The sequence below is a fragment of the Zonotrichia leucophrys genome, chromosome 3 (genome assembly GCF_028769735.1).
Source record: "Zonotrichia leucophrys gambelii isolate GWCS_2022_RI chromosome 3, RI_Zleu_2.0, whole genome shotgun sequence".
NCBI classification, from domain to species: domain Eukaryota; kingdom Metazoa; phylum Chordata; class Aves; order Passeriformes; family Passerellidae; genus Zonotrichia; species Zonotrichia leucophrys.
The window spans coordinates 85,542,401-85,557,130 of record NC_088172.1 but is presented as its reverse complement, the minus strand read 5'-3'; the positions used below and the strand labels follow the sequence as shown (position 1 = coordinate 85,557,130).

The window sequence follows — 14,730 nt, the reverse complement described above, 5'->3', positions numbered from 1 at the left end:
GATGAAGTATTATTCTTGTCATTATGGTATAATAAAATTATTTTTTATTGTTTTCTCTTCAGGGGTTCAAGACAGATGATAATTTAGATTTTCTCTAATACTAGTCTGTGCTAGAAATACTAGACCCATGATGTACCAATAGATCATGAGATTTACACTATAGTTGTAGCTTAAGACAGTGACATATTTAAGTGCGGTGCTTAATGTTACTGGGAAGTCCAGGACTAAAAAGACTGAATTGAGACCCTGAGAGCAAATGGGAAAGAAAACACCACCTTTTTCCACCAGGTAAAAAAATAGTTTGAGTTCTAGTTGCCCTGATGTCAAATACAGTACTGCCTTTGAGCAAAAACAGAGTTGAGAACATGTGACTTTTAAAATAAGATATTTTTTAAACAAAAATTTTCAATAGATTTTTATCATGCTGCAGTTTTTCTCTTTTTTTGGTCCTGCATAGAAGCATCACAACAGCTTGACTTCCTTTTTAAAGAAACCACTGTATTGCTATTTGGTTTGAGGGTATTAATGGCAATTTTAAGCCACTTGAGTAACACTTTGTTCTCGACTAACATGATCTCATACTGAAGATCACGTCCAGCATGCTCTCCTGTGCATGGAAATCAGGAAGACATTTGCTTCAGTATTAACTAAATAGTCATTTGCTTCAGATTAACTAAAGCAAATCCCTGTTCTGGTTGGATGCCCTCTACATTCACCATGTAGTTTTGTTCTTCTGCTTACGAAGACCCTGATCCAGCATCCTTGAAAAGGCAAATGGAAGCTTACATTGATTTAAAAGTCTTTTGAAATTGCTGCAGTTCAACTTCTGAAGCTGTGAATGGTTTCGTGTTGTATTTTAAGAAACAAGAAAGAGCAGACCTGTATGGTCTGTTGCTGTGTGCTGATTGAAAATGCTGTTACTGCCTTTATTTCTCTTCGAGTCTTAAGTGAATTTAAGAAAAAAAAATCACAGCTGTGAATTCTGTGCACTTTGGATGGCACATGTAGGCTAATCTGTCTAATCTGTCATGAGAGAGAGTGTGAAAGGCTTCTCCTACAGGCCATTCAAAACAGAGGTTAAGCTTAAGCATCAGACTTTTCCTTCGGAGAGGCCTCCTTCCTTCTGTGCAGAGTGTAGGGAGGAATTGAGGACAGTAGCTACACAAGGTTTGGGTCAGAATGTAGGAGAGCATTGTGGCTCTTTCCCAGAGTGCCTATCCTCATATTTGGGCACATAATATATTTGCAAGTCTGCCCAAAATGACTAAATTGTAGTAATTTCTCTTCGGATTGCTCATTTATAACATGCATACATGCAGCTAATCAATAGGTGAGACAGTGAAACTGGTGGATTTACAACTTAATATGCTGGAGTCGATAATGGGCTGAAAAGACATTTTCAATTCAGAAATCAGCACAGTATGCTCTTCACTAAGCTTACGTGATCTATTTTAATTCCTCAAGTAACTTAAATATCCAAGAAAAATACAGAATCCAAACTAAACTTGTTATGCTTCAGTTTTCAAGTAATATTTGAGTATTTACATATTTCATCTCTTCCCTAACTGATCCATCTGGCTGGTGAAAGCCACAAGCAGCTCAGACTCTTTTGGCAGGAGCTTTGCACTGAGAAGCCCAACCCACACTAGGAGGGACTAATGAAAGGACATGATGAAAGTCTCTGTTTTATTTAGGCATTAGTGTTTAAAGTGAAGCTTAGGCAGCTGCTTTCCTTGCTCCCACTGCAGCAGACATGGCTGTCTGCCGTTCTGTGTATGTATATGAATTCAGTGTTCACCTGACAGCACAGAAAATGGGAATGGGCAGTCTGCAGACACAGCTTCATATGCTGTGTCAAGGTGAGTTTCTTTCCAAGAGTGTGCCCTGTAAGCTGGAAGTGGAGGGAATTGTACCCATGTGATCCTAGGAGGATCTGGATGTTCATCCATCCACTTTCATTTTGGCTTACTTGGTTTCAAGACTTTAAACCTGGAAGCAGATTCTTTTCCAGTTACTCTGCCAAACTCCATTGCCACTCTTTATTCTTGTCTTCTTTTCAGGCCTCTCCTCAGTGTGGAGTTGATTCTGAGCTTTCATGTGGCAAGACACAGCTGCTAAGGGACATGGAAATACAGAATTTGTTCTTTATTGGACATCCTTATTTTCATCAACAGAGCAGTCCACGGCAGCTGGAGTGGAAAAACAGGATCTGTGTTCCTTTTTACCATCCTTTTCACCATGGAGGCTTTTCAGGCTACTCACTGAGGCTCTCCAGTAGCTCATACAACCACCAGGGGCAGGGATCCCCTGCAGCAATCCCTACTCCAAAACTAGGGGAACATCCCAGAAAGATCTGTAAGGAAAGTCTCAGATCTCTGCTCAACCTCTCAGTATTTTGATGGGAATCTGTGCTTTGCTGAGGAATATGTCCCTGAATGTGCACCTAAATGTGTGTCTGATCAATATCCCTGCTAATATTCAGAAAATAGGTTGAGCTTCCCTCCAGGCACAGGAAAGAGAGAAGTCATCCCTCCCTGCATAAACACTGTGTGCTTCTGGCCTTCTGCTGGTGCCTGCTGTGTACAAAAAGGTGCAGAGCAAGTCCCTTTTTCCTGGTTTATACTGGCATAATTGGACTGCACCTTTCCCAAATGGCTGCCTGCATACTTTACTTTCAGCCAGTCTCTGCTTGGAGTGCAGGTATCTTCATGCAGGAAGTGTAGAGCATTGAGGAAAGGAATGGAAAACCTGGTGAAGAAAAAAAGCCTTTTCAGAGATTGGAGTTTGTACTTTTTGGCCCTTCATTTTTTTAAAATACCCAGTTCATTTTAAGGGTGACTTTTTAAGTTCAGTCACATACTCAGACTACAACTTGGCCTTTATAATGTAGCTCCAAGTAAATTGTTTGTGCTTACCTTTTAATGTCTCTCAGAAGTGATTACATACAGAGCAGGCAACGTTTGAATGAAGAGCTAGGACTGCTCAGTACAGGGCAGAGAAAAAGGAATAAAAAATAGGAAGTAAAACCCTTTTAGTCTCCTTTAAAATGCTGCTTTTATTTCCCATTGTGTTGGCAGAAAACAGGGATTTAAAGCTGTGAATTGCCTGGAGGCTGTGCTATCTTCCTCTACTTAGCAGCAGTTAGAACTGCTCTTTTTTTGCATGTATTGGGTGAGAGAGACAAGGACTCAGAATGATTGAGAAAAGGGAATAAACTAAGCTTGCATTTAACAATATTTTGACACATCTATTGTACCTGTGTAAAATGGGATCTACACCAATAACTATAGTTTCCTGAAGCTGCACACAGGAACACAGGGGGATATCCTGAGACTTAATTAATTAATGTTTGTGTGATATGAGATCCTATGATGAAAAGTCATGTATAACTGCAAAGTCCTGATTTTATGGAGCACAACTGACATTCAGTGGCATTTTCAAGGAAACTGATGTGGGAGTTCACCTGCAATCTGTGTTAAAATTCAAACTGCTCTTGTACAAGTCCCCTTAAAGATTTTCTTCAAACTCTTTTTTTCTCTTTACTTTTCTCTTTTGCTGTTATGGCTGTTTGTGCAAAGGCAAAAACTGAAAATAATTGCTTCCATAGAGGAAAACCAAGGAGCCTTTCCTGCCTGACTTCAATTCACCAAAACTACAGCCAAAGTCTCTTTTTCAAATTTTACAGAAAAGCGAAATTTTGAGATATTGCACGCAGGTAATTTTAAGATCAGGTGGAAAAGGTTTTACAGTGTTTAGAGCTACTTCTCCTCACATTATCATACATTATGTTATTTGGAATGAGATGAAGAAGATCTGTCTCATGGCCCACATATCTGAAGTCAAAAATGTAATAGGGACAATGTGAATTCATGTAAAACAAAACTCAGATGAAACCAAAAGCCACGATATTTGGTCATGAGAAAAGCACATTCTTTCTGCAACAAAGTAAAACTGTGTGCCATACAATACCTTGAGTTGGGAAGTTCATGGACATAAATAACCCATTTTATGGATAACAAAAACATTCATGGTTTCATTACATAGTTTTATAAAGCTTATACCACTCTGGACAGTATTAGGGGAAAAAAAAAAAAAAGAGAGAGACTAAGAAGACTGATGTGGCAGTCCAGATTTTGTTTGTTCTGATTCTGGCCATCAGCCAAAAGATCAAATGGAAAATACGGTTTATGGCATTAGGAAAAAATATAACATTAACCCCCTAATGCTCCATATTAAGGATGTACCCCCTACCATTTGCAGGTTTGAGCCCTTAGGCTCTAGCTGCTGTTTGACAGCAGCAGTGGGTTGTTTTTTTTCTCTTGCCATGTCTACAGACTATGGAGTAAATCCATGAGAGAAACCCCACTCCTAAATGTTAGCAAATAGTGGATGGAAAGTCATTGCTCATCAGGAACACTGCATGTGGTACTTATGTTAAACATGATCTTGGAGTTCAGCTGGATGAGTGCACCTAGTAATGGAGAGGCACAAACTCCAACCAGGCTTTGTGTGCTTGACTTCCCTGCTTTTTACCTTCCCTGAAGATGCGTTTCTGCCCCAGATTATAAAGCTCCACCTGAAAGATGCTTCATTCCTATTCCCCTTGTGATCAAGGCAAATTGCAAGTTCTGCACTCCCTGATGTGTTGATGCAGATTCCCCATTATGTGGTGGGTGAGTTTGGAATGGCACACAAATCTCCCAGCTCAATTCTGTAGGGTTTGACATTGCTTTAATATCCTGCTACACTTTACATGCCATGAAGTCTTTGCTGATGAAGCTGCTCCCTCCTCTCTCAATCCCACCAGCTCTCCACAAAGCACGCCCCACTCAGCCAAAGATCAGGATATACAAGCTATGCACATTTTTCCAAGGGTGACACATAACTGATTTTTGTTGTGATTCAAGTATCTTATGTTATGCTTTATTTTGTCTCAAATAGTACTATTTCCTTTCTTTCAGATGTAGCCCATCCTGTTTTGAAGAGAAGCTTAGTCTAGTTGTTCATGTTCAACATGATTATTGAACTCAAAAGTACCATTTGGGATAAGTAGTGATGTCAGCTTTGAACTGAGTAAACCCAAAGTTTATGGGAAACTGTCCCATCATCTATCCAGTTTATAAAAAGAGCTGCTTCTTTCCTTCTACCTCACTTTCTAGCTGTGTGGAGTAATAAACATGGTTTAAAGTGGAAAAATATGGGGGAAAAATAAGGTGAAAAACTGGTTTATTATACAGTAGGTCTTGTGAGTATTGTTAGAGATAAAATATTAATGTTAGGAAAACATGTTGACATCGTCCTCTAGATGGTGCCTATAGTGGAATGTCATGTCATTGATATTTTGGTTTATTTGATTTATTTAGTCATGCAGAAAGAGAAATCTTTTTTGGGATTTCAATATTTCTTAGTAGAAATTAGACAAATACAGACGGAAATAAATTTTTGAGAAGGTGCCATTCGGTGACGTTTGATGAATTTTAAAGAAATAATTATGAATAAAAAGAGAAAATGAGAGAAAATAAAAAGGAGAGGAGAGGAGAGGAGAGGAGAGGAGAGGAGAGGAGAGGAGAGGAGAGGAGAGGAGAGGAGAGGAGAGGAGAGGAGAGGAGAGGAGAGGAGAGGAGAGGAGAGGAGAGGAGAGGAGAGGAGAGGAGAGGAGAGGAGAGGAAGGAGAGGAGAGGAGAGGAGAGGAGAGGAGAGGAGAGGAGAGGAGAGGAGAGGAGAGGAGAGGAGAGGAGAGGAGAGGAGAATCTCACTAAAATAGCAATGTTGACTTTGCCCAAAGAGGTTTTTTTAAGGTTTTACCATCAAAAGTGCAACATCATTGGTGTTTTAAAAGTGTACTGCTACCCAAAGGCCAACTTGATTTTATTTGATTTCTATTTAATGTGCAATGCATCCTAGTTTTCTTTGTGTTGCTTTGCTTTCAAGTCAGAGCTGGGGATTCAGATGCCTGGTGAGACTGCAGCAGGTCCCAGGTGTGCCAGGAAAGAAAACTGTCTCCTGTGAAAATAGGCAACAACTCCAGCAGACAGATTCAGCTACATGCAATTGCAATGTAGTAATTTTCTATCAGGTATTAATTGCTGTTACTTGCAGGTTATTTTGAATTTAGATTTAAAAAAAACCTGCTGTTTTTAAAGGTTTCTTCCTGGTACAGTCCACAAGCCCATGCCGGACAGTTGGCACAGGAAATGATTCAGTTATGTGGCAAGTGAAACAGGGTGTGCAGATCAGGGTTTTTATTAACAATGCTGCCAGAATGGTGCTGTTAGGAAAGCATGAGAGCACTGGGTCACAGAAGAGAGAAAAGTTGTGTTCTCTGGTGTTGATGGCAAAACTACAGTTTGTCTCAAAAATAAAGCACAAGAATATTCTTAAAGTATAAAAAAATGAAAGCATTTTGCCAGGAATCTCAAGGAAGGAATATTGTTATGATCATGTAATCAATGTTTATGTTTTAATAAGAAGCCATTTTATGTGCTGTACTTTGTGGGCTGACTTTATTCTAATCCATTTTTAAACTAAAATTCCCTATATTTATTTATAGAAAAGCAGACTCAAATATAATGAATTTTTGAATGTCATGTCCTAGCCACTGTAGAAGAAAAGACTGCATTGATCCATCTCAGGGCTGGGAAGGGAAGAGTGTCCTTTCATCCCAACAAAAGACAATTTAGATTAAAATGCCCTGGGCAAAATGTTTAAAAATTATTTCAGGTTTAATAAAGGACTATCTAGATTTATGAACTTAAAAATTTTATTTAAATATTTGTCTAGTTTTATTCTTTGGGTTTTTATTTGCCATAAAAATTATTACCTGTGTACATTTACTGCTATTGAAAGCCTGTTGGATCATATCAAATAATCAAGTCATTATTTAAAATTAAATATAAGTGTTGAAAGGCAATTTTAAGATTCTTAAATGAGATGCAAAGTTCTTAAAATATGAAATTTGAAGAGTGAAATTTACCAAATAAATTTATTGAAAATTCTAAAATTATTTTTTTATACAAATTGGAAGGAAAATAACTAGTGCAACATCAATTTCTTGTAAAAAAAGAAATTCTGGTTACCTGTAGGCAAGATAATTTCTGGTTAAATGAATAACATGTTGGTTTCTGTTTGACTAACCTTTAAGATTTTTCAGTACTACCATGGGAATAATTTATATTCCAGTCCGCACTGCTACAGGAATAGACTCATAGATTACCTGTGTATCCATAAGTTATATCCTTGTGAATCTGAGCATAAGGCTTTAGGAATAGAGTAGATTTTTTAAATGGAAAAGACACAGTGTGCATGATATAAGCCTGAGGAGGAAGGCAGCCCAAAGGACAAGTTAGTGTTTGCATGTGAATTTGAGCTCATGCAATTGTTTAGAGTGAAGGCTGGGGAATAAGAGTGAACATCAGAGTCAAAGCAGAAGTGCTCCCAGTGCTTTGCAGAAAATGGCAGAGTCTAGATTAGACAGGGAGCTGGATAAGACAATAATGACAAAGGTGAGGATAAACTGAGTATCTTTATAAACTCCCAAGCATTCCCCCTTGCTTCTGTCACATGTGGAGGAATCTATTTGACTTCCTTGATGGAGAATTTGGAAATTTTAGTCAGACAATGGTTGGATTGATGTTCTGGCTGTCAGGAGACCATAGTTTTCACTTCCCTTGTCCAGGGGAAGTTCCCCACTCTGCCTCTAGATAAGGGGATGTTCTACTGAACTGCCTTCCCATTGTTGATGTCCAGGGGTTATGCAAGAGCTGGTTTGGATGCCTGTGCCACTACTAGAATTAGCAGTGTGATAGTTTCTGATGCCACTGGTTTAGTGAGAGGCTACAGAAAGAATGGGCTAGCTTTTCATTCAGCTGGTCAAGATACCTGCCAAGCAGAGATTATGGTACAAAGAGAAGATAGGGAGGGAGAAGAAACCAGAGCATAACCTTAACATGACTGGTGATGACTTACTGAGCTTTGATGATTACCCCTGAAGAAGGGACAGATACTCACACTGCCTGTTGGGCAGCTCTTCAGTGGTTCAGAGATCTTCTGATGTGTCTGTCACAGCTTGACCTCATTCCCTGAGACCTAGGCAACTGGGTAAGCTGGCCTGCCTTGAAAGAAGAGGAAAAGCCCAGAGTGACACCCCTGGAAGTGCTGCTTCATCAGATCAATAGATTCAAAGATGACTAGGTTGTGTAGTTGTATGCAGTTTAAACATTTGTGCAGGGAGTCCACCCGTGCAGAGTATTATTGACAGCTACAGATCAATGCCAATTTTTAATCATTTTCAACCTACAAAGACCTCTTGACCCTGTTGCCACCTTAGGGGCACTTCAAGTAGTCAAAAGCAATCACAGTAGGCAGTGTAAAATCATCAGACCCTTGAAGGCTGCACAGCCTTGCCTGTGCCTGGGAGGAGGACCAAGAGGTAGTGAGGAAGGCAGGCACCTTGCATTATGGATGCCACTGCCTTTGAACGGCATGAAAGACTATGCTAATTTGTTTCCAGACTTTAAGTGACTTCTGTGTTCATGAATTAAAAAATAAACAAACAAAAAAGGCAATCTGAAGCAAATCTTGACGAATGCATTATTCATGATTCATGTTCTCTCATTTTATGTTTGGAAAAATGTGCTAAAACAAGGTTTTATTTTAAATAACTTTTATCCTAATTTAGAGTGAGAAGAGTGGAATTAGTGGAGGAGTGTATTTGTTGCTGTTAACAGCTTGGGCTGCCACCGGCAGCATGTGAAGCACTTTACATAGAAAAACCAAGGATCCTGCCTGGAGTCGTGGTGGTGCTGCTGGAGCTGTACCAGGGGAGCAGACCAGGCTACCAAAAGAAAGGATTGTGCCAAAGGCTGGGCTCTGGGCTGCAGGGTGTGACCAGGTCACAGTGGCCTGTCACAACCTCCCTCCTCTGTCAGGTGTCCATCTCTGTAGTGTTTACAAGGAAAGAATGAGAGGGCCACAGAGGAGGAATGTGGGACTGTACACACTTAAATGTTTGCTGGAATATTCTCAATTTAATGACTGATGCTCCACAGTTGGGGACAGGGAAAGGAGGGCATGGGCTTGAAGTCCATTGGATTTCATGGTCAGCCAGACTACGAACATCCTAATGTTCACATTAAAATTTTATTTTGTTGGCTTTCTTTTAATGGTGAATGAAATCTGGACTGTTAGCACTTGTAAACATGGGAAATATGAGTTTATGGTGTTGCAGAGGAAGACTGGGAGAATATTCCAGACAATGATTTTGTTCCTGCGCCTGTTTAAGGCTGTGTCGTTGCCCACTGGGGCCAAAGTTACAGTGCCATCAGTGCAAGGTATATTTTACAATTTATATTTTACCATTCCAGCAGGACAGTATTTCTAGGCTGAAAATGTCATGGGAGGACATAAAGTGATTCTTGAAATGAATCACTGAGTCTGCCATCCATACTCTTTTCAGCATCTGCCTTTGAGCTGAGCAAATTCATGGCTGGCAATGGCAGCAGGGCAGGGGGAGAAAGTGTGGCCCTGTATTCTGGGAGTACGTCCCCTGAGCTTACTTCAAAACCAAACAAAACAAAAATACATGTAAACCGTTTTCTCTTCAAGAAGTATCTGTAGGAGCCAGGGATAAAAGTCATCCCTGGAAGGAATGGTTTAGCAGTCTCCAGAGAACATGATGAACTGCAGGCAAGGAAATCCCTCCATCCTTGTTTCATTTCAAAGTGTAGTGAGGATTGTAAATAATTAAATCTTGGGGTTTAGTGGGAAAATGGTAGAGAATGATGAAAAATATGCCAGTTTTCTGTTTAAAGATAGAAATCTAGTGTTTTGTAGCATTGCTGTCACAAAAACCCACCCAATGATGCAGCTCATTAAAAAGCAGAGCAATTGCTTTTTGTCTGATGTTTTTAATAATGTGTTTGTACCTTCAGAGAGCCTCTGTGTAGCAGTTCAGGGGCAGTAATTTAATGCTGTGTGCTCCCTTCCTCCCATCCCCACCCCCGAACCATGGAATGTAAATTTTAGGCTTTTAAAAGTTCTGTTTTGAAAACCTAATAGATAACTGTCCTCATAAAAACTATTAATACAGACTACATCCAATTGTAAAGCTAATTTTAATCATGTTTTGTGCCAACATAATTTCTGATGCCAGATTTTTATGCTAAGCATGAGCCTCGATTTAAACGTGGTTCTTTAACCTGCAGTTCATAATTTTGCAGTCGGCTGTATAGGTTTTTTGGCTATGGCAGTTTAAACGCTTCCACTTTCAAGGATCTAAGCCATAAATGTTTATTAAAAGAATCTATAATGAAATCAGGTTTGTTATTTTTTTAATGGCTGCCTTGAGTATGTTGGATGACTGAACGCACGTTGTTAATCATTAAGTACTCATGTTACAAAAAGTGTTTGATAGTATTGCCATCTAGGGGCTGAATGAAATTCTCCATACCAAAATAAACTGTAATTGAACAGGTGCTGCTATTGACAATATACATATGTTTTTGCTTTATAGCCCACATGCTTTCCATGTTTCTTATGACAAAAGATATCTCTAAATGTCCCACAGCAGCCAGAGGTTTTTTATATATAATCTGTTCGAGGTGATTGCTATTTGCATTTCAGCTTATGCTTTTTTGGCAGTGATGACTGGGAATTCCTAACAAAGAATTATACTTTTTTGCATTATTAATCTTGCTAGTGTTTGCCCTGTTTAACAGAAAAAAGGAATCATTTATCAGAAAAGTATGTTTATAATCTGTACTTGTGGCATCTTCAGATTTAATATTCATAATGGTCATTCAAATGCTGTGCTATATTTATCTAAAAGACTAACTCATTGTTTTGAGGAAATAACTATTTAAATATTTATGATCTAACTTTTAATATTTTAAAAAAAGAAATTAATATTTCTTTAAAATTTGTTTCTGATTCTGATAGCTTAACAAATGTTTAAATATTAAACAATTGGAAGTGTTAGCATTTAGCAACTTAATATGACTTACTGACACAGGGAAATTGACTCCAGCTCTTTCTATCACATGAAGGCAACTGAATTCCTGCACTGCCTTTCTTGTGGTCTATATAATTCATGCTAAAGTACAGCTGAAAAAGAGATTAAATATATCAGTGATCAGCTGAACTCCTTTTTTCTTTGTTCCTCTGATCCGACACGTCTGCACAGTCTCCTACTGGAACATGTTACTCCTGTTCTTTGTTGGTTGCTGTGCCTTTTGTGACTGTTCAGAGTAATTCCATGCCTGTTTTGCCTTCCTGCCTAGGTCAGATTTTGGGCTGAGTCTCTCCTTGACCGAGCAGTGTCAGGTCTGTGTCAGAAGCTCTTTGGGGTGAGCTGGGATGCCAGTGGCCCCTCCTGGCCATGGATGATGCCCATCAGGCTGCTTCCCCACCATGCCCCTCTGCTGAGCTGTGCCCTGGTGTGGCAGCAGGTCAGCCCCAGTCCTTGCAGCCCTGGCTGAGCCCAGTGGGATTCACAAATGGTTTATCCAGATTGCCATGGTCTGAGTAGCTAGAGCAGGCCACCATGCCTATGAAATGTCCCATGTACGCACAAGACATGTAAGATTTCTGTGGAGGCAGGCATCACTCATGTACCACAGATTTCTCAATGCTTGAGTCCAGCTCCAGCAAGCTTCATCCTCACTGACCATGCTCAGACACGTGCTGAATGAACTGTAAGTTGTGTCCTAGCTGAGATTCAGACTGTGGAGGACTCCCAAGGACTTCACTACAAAGGCTCCATCATAATCATATATAATTTTTTTAACTGTAAGAATTTTTTTTTGAGGCTCAGTCATAAAATACCACCAGAAGAAATCCTAGTAACCAGATGGGGTATTGTGCAAAGCAGTCAGAAGTGACCCAGAGCTGAGGCCTCATTTTCCAAGTGACATAAACCACAGATGCTGATTACTTTTTTAACTAACTCAAACATCTGTATTCTTGCTTCAGGGAACAAAGCATCAGGCTCATTTATTTGGATTGAAACCTTTCACAACATATCATATTCATGTCGTAGCTGTAAACAACGCCGGGCAGGTTTCAAGCCCCTGGACATCTGTGCGCACTTTGGAAGCTTCACCCAGTGGCCTGAGCAACTTCACTGTGGAAAAGAAAGAAAATGGCAGGGCTCTGCTGCTAAAATGGTCAGAGCCCTCCCAACCCAATGGTGTGATTAAGGTAATTTCATCTTGAAAGTTCGCTTTTGCTGGATTAAAAAACAGAAGGGAAAAGCTGAATATCAAATTAAAACATTTTTTGCTGAAAAAGACTCGATCTAGTGCATTATAGTTTAAAAAAAGATGGAAGTCCTATATAACCCCAAGACACTCTGTGAGTTCTCTATGCTTGCCATTATATGAAAATGAATAATAACATTCTTGTGCTACTCTGTGACTGTAAATTTTCATGTACACTGAACCAAATTGTTCACTTAATGCATAGAAAGCTGGACATGAAAGCTTGTAATCTTACTCATCGTGAAATTGGACATGACCAAAATGTGTTTGTAGAAAACCTGTGTTTAATAGAATGTTGTTCTGAAATTTGGGATGTCTTTTAGCTCGATGGTTTCAGCTGAGTGTAAACCTTTACCTGCAAGGTTTGCAACTAGATGGGTTTATTTGGAGGTTTTTCCCTTAAGTGATATTCTTTAGGGCTAGTCTCTGAGAAGCTTTCTGCTGGCCTGTGAGAGCCCTGCAATGAAACTTGATAACAATCAAATAAAATGAAAACTGTCACTAAGTGATTTATTACTGCATTCAAAATGAAAAAAATCATGAAAATTGGATCAAAACATTCCTTTTGTATCCATGATCTGTTTGTGAACTGATTGTTACTAGCAAGAATAAGTTTCTGCATCATTGGTTAATAGCCCTTACACTATTGCAAAGTTTAAGGGTCTCATGTGCTGATTATTGACAAAAAATGTTTTGTTTACCTTCCTTCCTTCCTTCCTTCCTGCCTTCCTGCCTTCCTGCCTTCCTGCCTTTCTTTCTTTTTCTCCCTTAATGGGCAGACCTACAATGTTTTCAGTGATGACCACCTGGAGTACAGTGGTTTATCTCGCCAGTTCCTGTTCCGGCGCCTCGAGCCGTACACGCTGTACACACTCGTGCTGGAGGCATGCAATGCAGCAGGCTGCACTCGCTCTCCACCCCAGCCAGTGTGGACAGATGAAGCTCCCCCAGTGTCCCAGATGGCACCTGTAATCCAGGCAGTGAATGCCACCAATGTCGAACTGAGCTGGCTGCAGCCGATTAATCCGAATGGAAAAATAATTCGCTACGAAGTTATTCACAGACACACAGAAGAGACTGTTGCAGGGCACGGAGCAACAACAGAAGATGAGAAAATTGTTTTCACAGAATATAACACTGAAAGCAATACATTCACCTATAATGATAAAAGTTTACAGCCATGGACAAGGTATGAATACAAAATACGCACCTGGAATGCAGCAGGCTACACTGACAGCTCCTGGACAGTGGCAGAGACTAGTCAAACTGCCCCAAGGGGTCTTGCTGTCCCCACTTTATCCGTGGTCTCAGCCAACCCCCATAAAGTGCTCATATCCTGGACGCCCCCAGCACAGCCCAACGGCATTCTCCAGTCATACAGGCTGCTGAAGAACGATGTGCTCTATCCCTTCAGCTTTGACTCTGCTACTCTCAGCTACGTGGATGAGGACTTGCTGCCCTACACGGTGTACAGCTACGCAGTGGTTGCCTGCACCATGGGGGGCTGCTCCACCAGTGAGCCAGCTGCAATACGGACACTGGAAGCAGCTCCTGCCTTGGTGGAGCCCCCATCTCTGCAGGCTGTCAGTGCCACTCAAATCAGAGCATCCTGGGCACCTCCTCAAATACAAAATGGAGATATCACCAAGTACATATTGAAATTGGGCAATGAAGAGTATTATCCTGGCAACAGTTTGCAAATGCTGGTCTCTAACCTGCAGCCTTACACGCAGTACGATTTTGCATTGGTTGCCTGTACTGCTGGGGGCTGCACCTCTAGCACATCCCAGTCTGTGATGACCATGGAGGCTCCACCATTAAATATGGAAGCTCCCAGGCTGCTGGTCATGGGCTCGGAGTCCATTGAAATCACATGGAAACTCCCAGATAAGCCAAATGGCAAAATCACGAGCTACGACCTAAGGAGGGATGGTGTGCTTGTTTACTCCGGTCTGGAAACTCGGTATCTCGATTTCACCCTGATGCCAGGCATGGAGTACAGCTACACTGTCACAGCAAACAACAGCCAGGGCAGCGTCACCAGTCCCTCAGCTCAGATAAAAACCAACCCCTCTGCTCCATCTGGGATGTTGCCTCCTAGGTTGCAGGCATGGTCTTCCAGTGAGATTTTGGTGGCCTGGGATCCTCCTATCAAAGTAAATGGTGACATTAAAAACTATACAATCTCGCTCCACAAGCCTGGTGAAACAGGAAAGAAGACTTTTGACTTTGATGCTTCTCATGTTTCCTTTCTGAGACGGTCATACATAGTGGCACAGCTACAGCCCTACAGCAGGTAAGTCTGGAAGAACCCAGTTGTTGAATAAATGCTGTGGAGTGGTGCAGCGGGCTGGCAGGCAGCTCAGACATCTTGCTTAAACAGATAGTCAGACCCATGGGATTGTTTGCTAAAAAGTAAATAATAAAACAGGGATTTTTTCCTTTGAATTTATAGTAACACCAACTTTATATCATC

At 40.6% G+C, this 14,730-nt stretch overlaps 1 protein-coding gene across 1 annotated transcript in view; it reads left to right on the top strand.

Annotated features, from left to right (window-relative positions):
- Positions 1 to 14,730, top strand: part of USH2A (usherin) — a 374,998-nt gene that overhangs the window by 330,653 nt on the left and 29,615 nt on the right. Inside the window, exons 62-63 of the mRNA XM_064709111.1 lie at positions 11,968 to 12,195; positions 13,034 to 14,550. Coding sequence (XP_064565181.1) covers positions 11,968 to 12,195; positions 13,034 to 14,550 — 1,745 coding nt within the window. The remainder of the gene's footprint in view (positions 1 to 11,967; positions 12,196 to 13,033; positions 14,551 to 14,730) is intronic.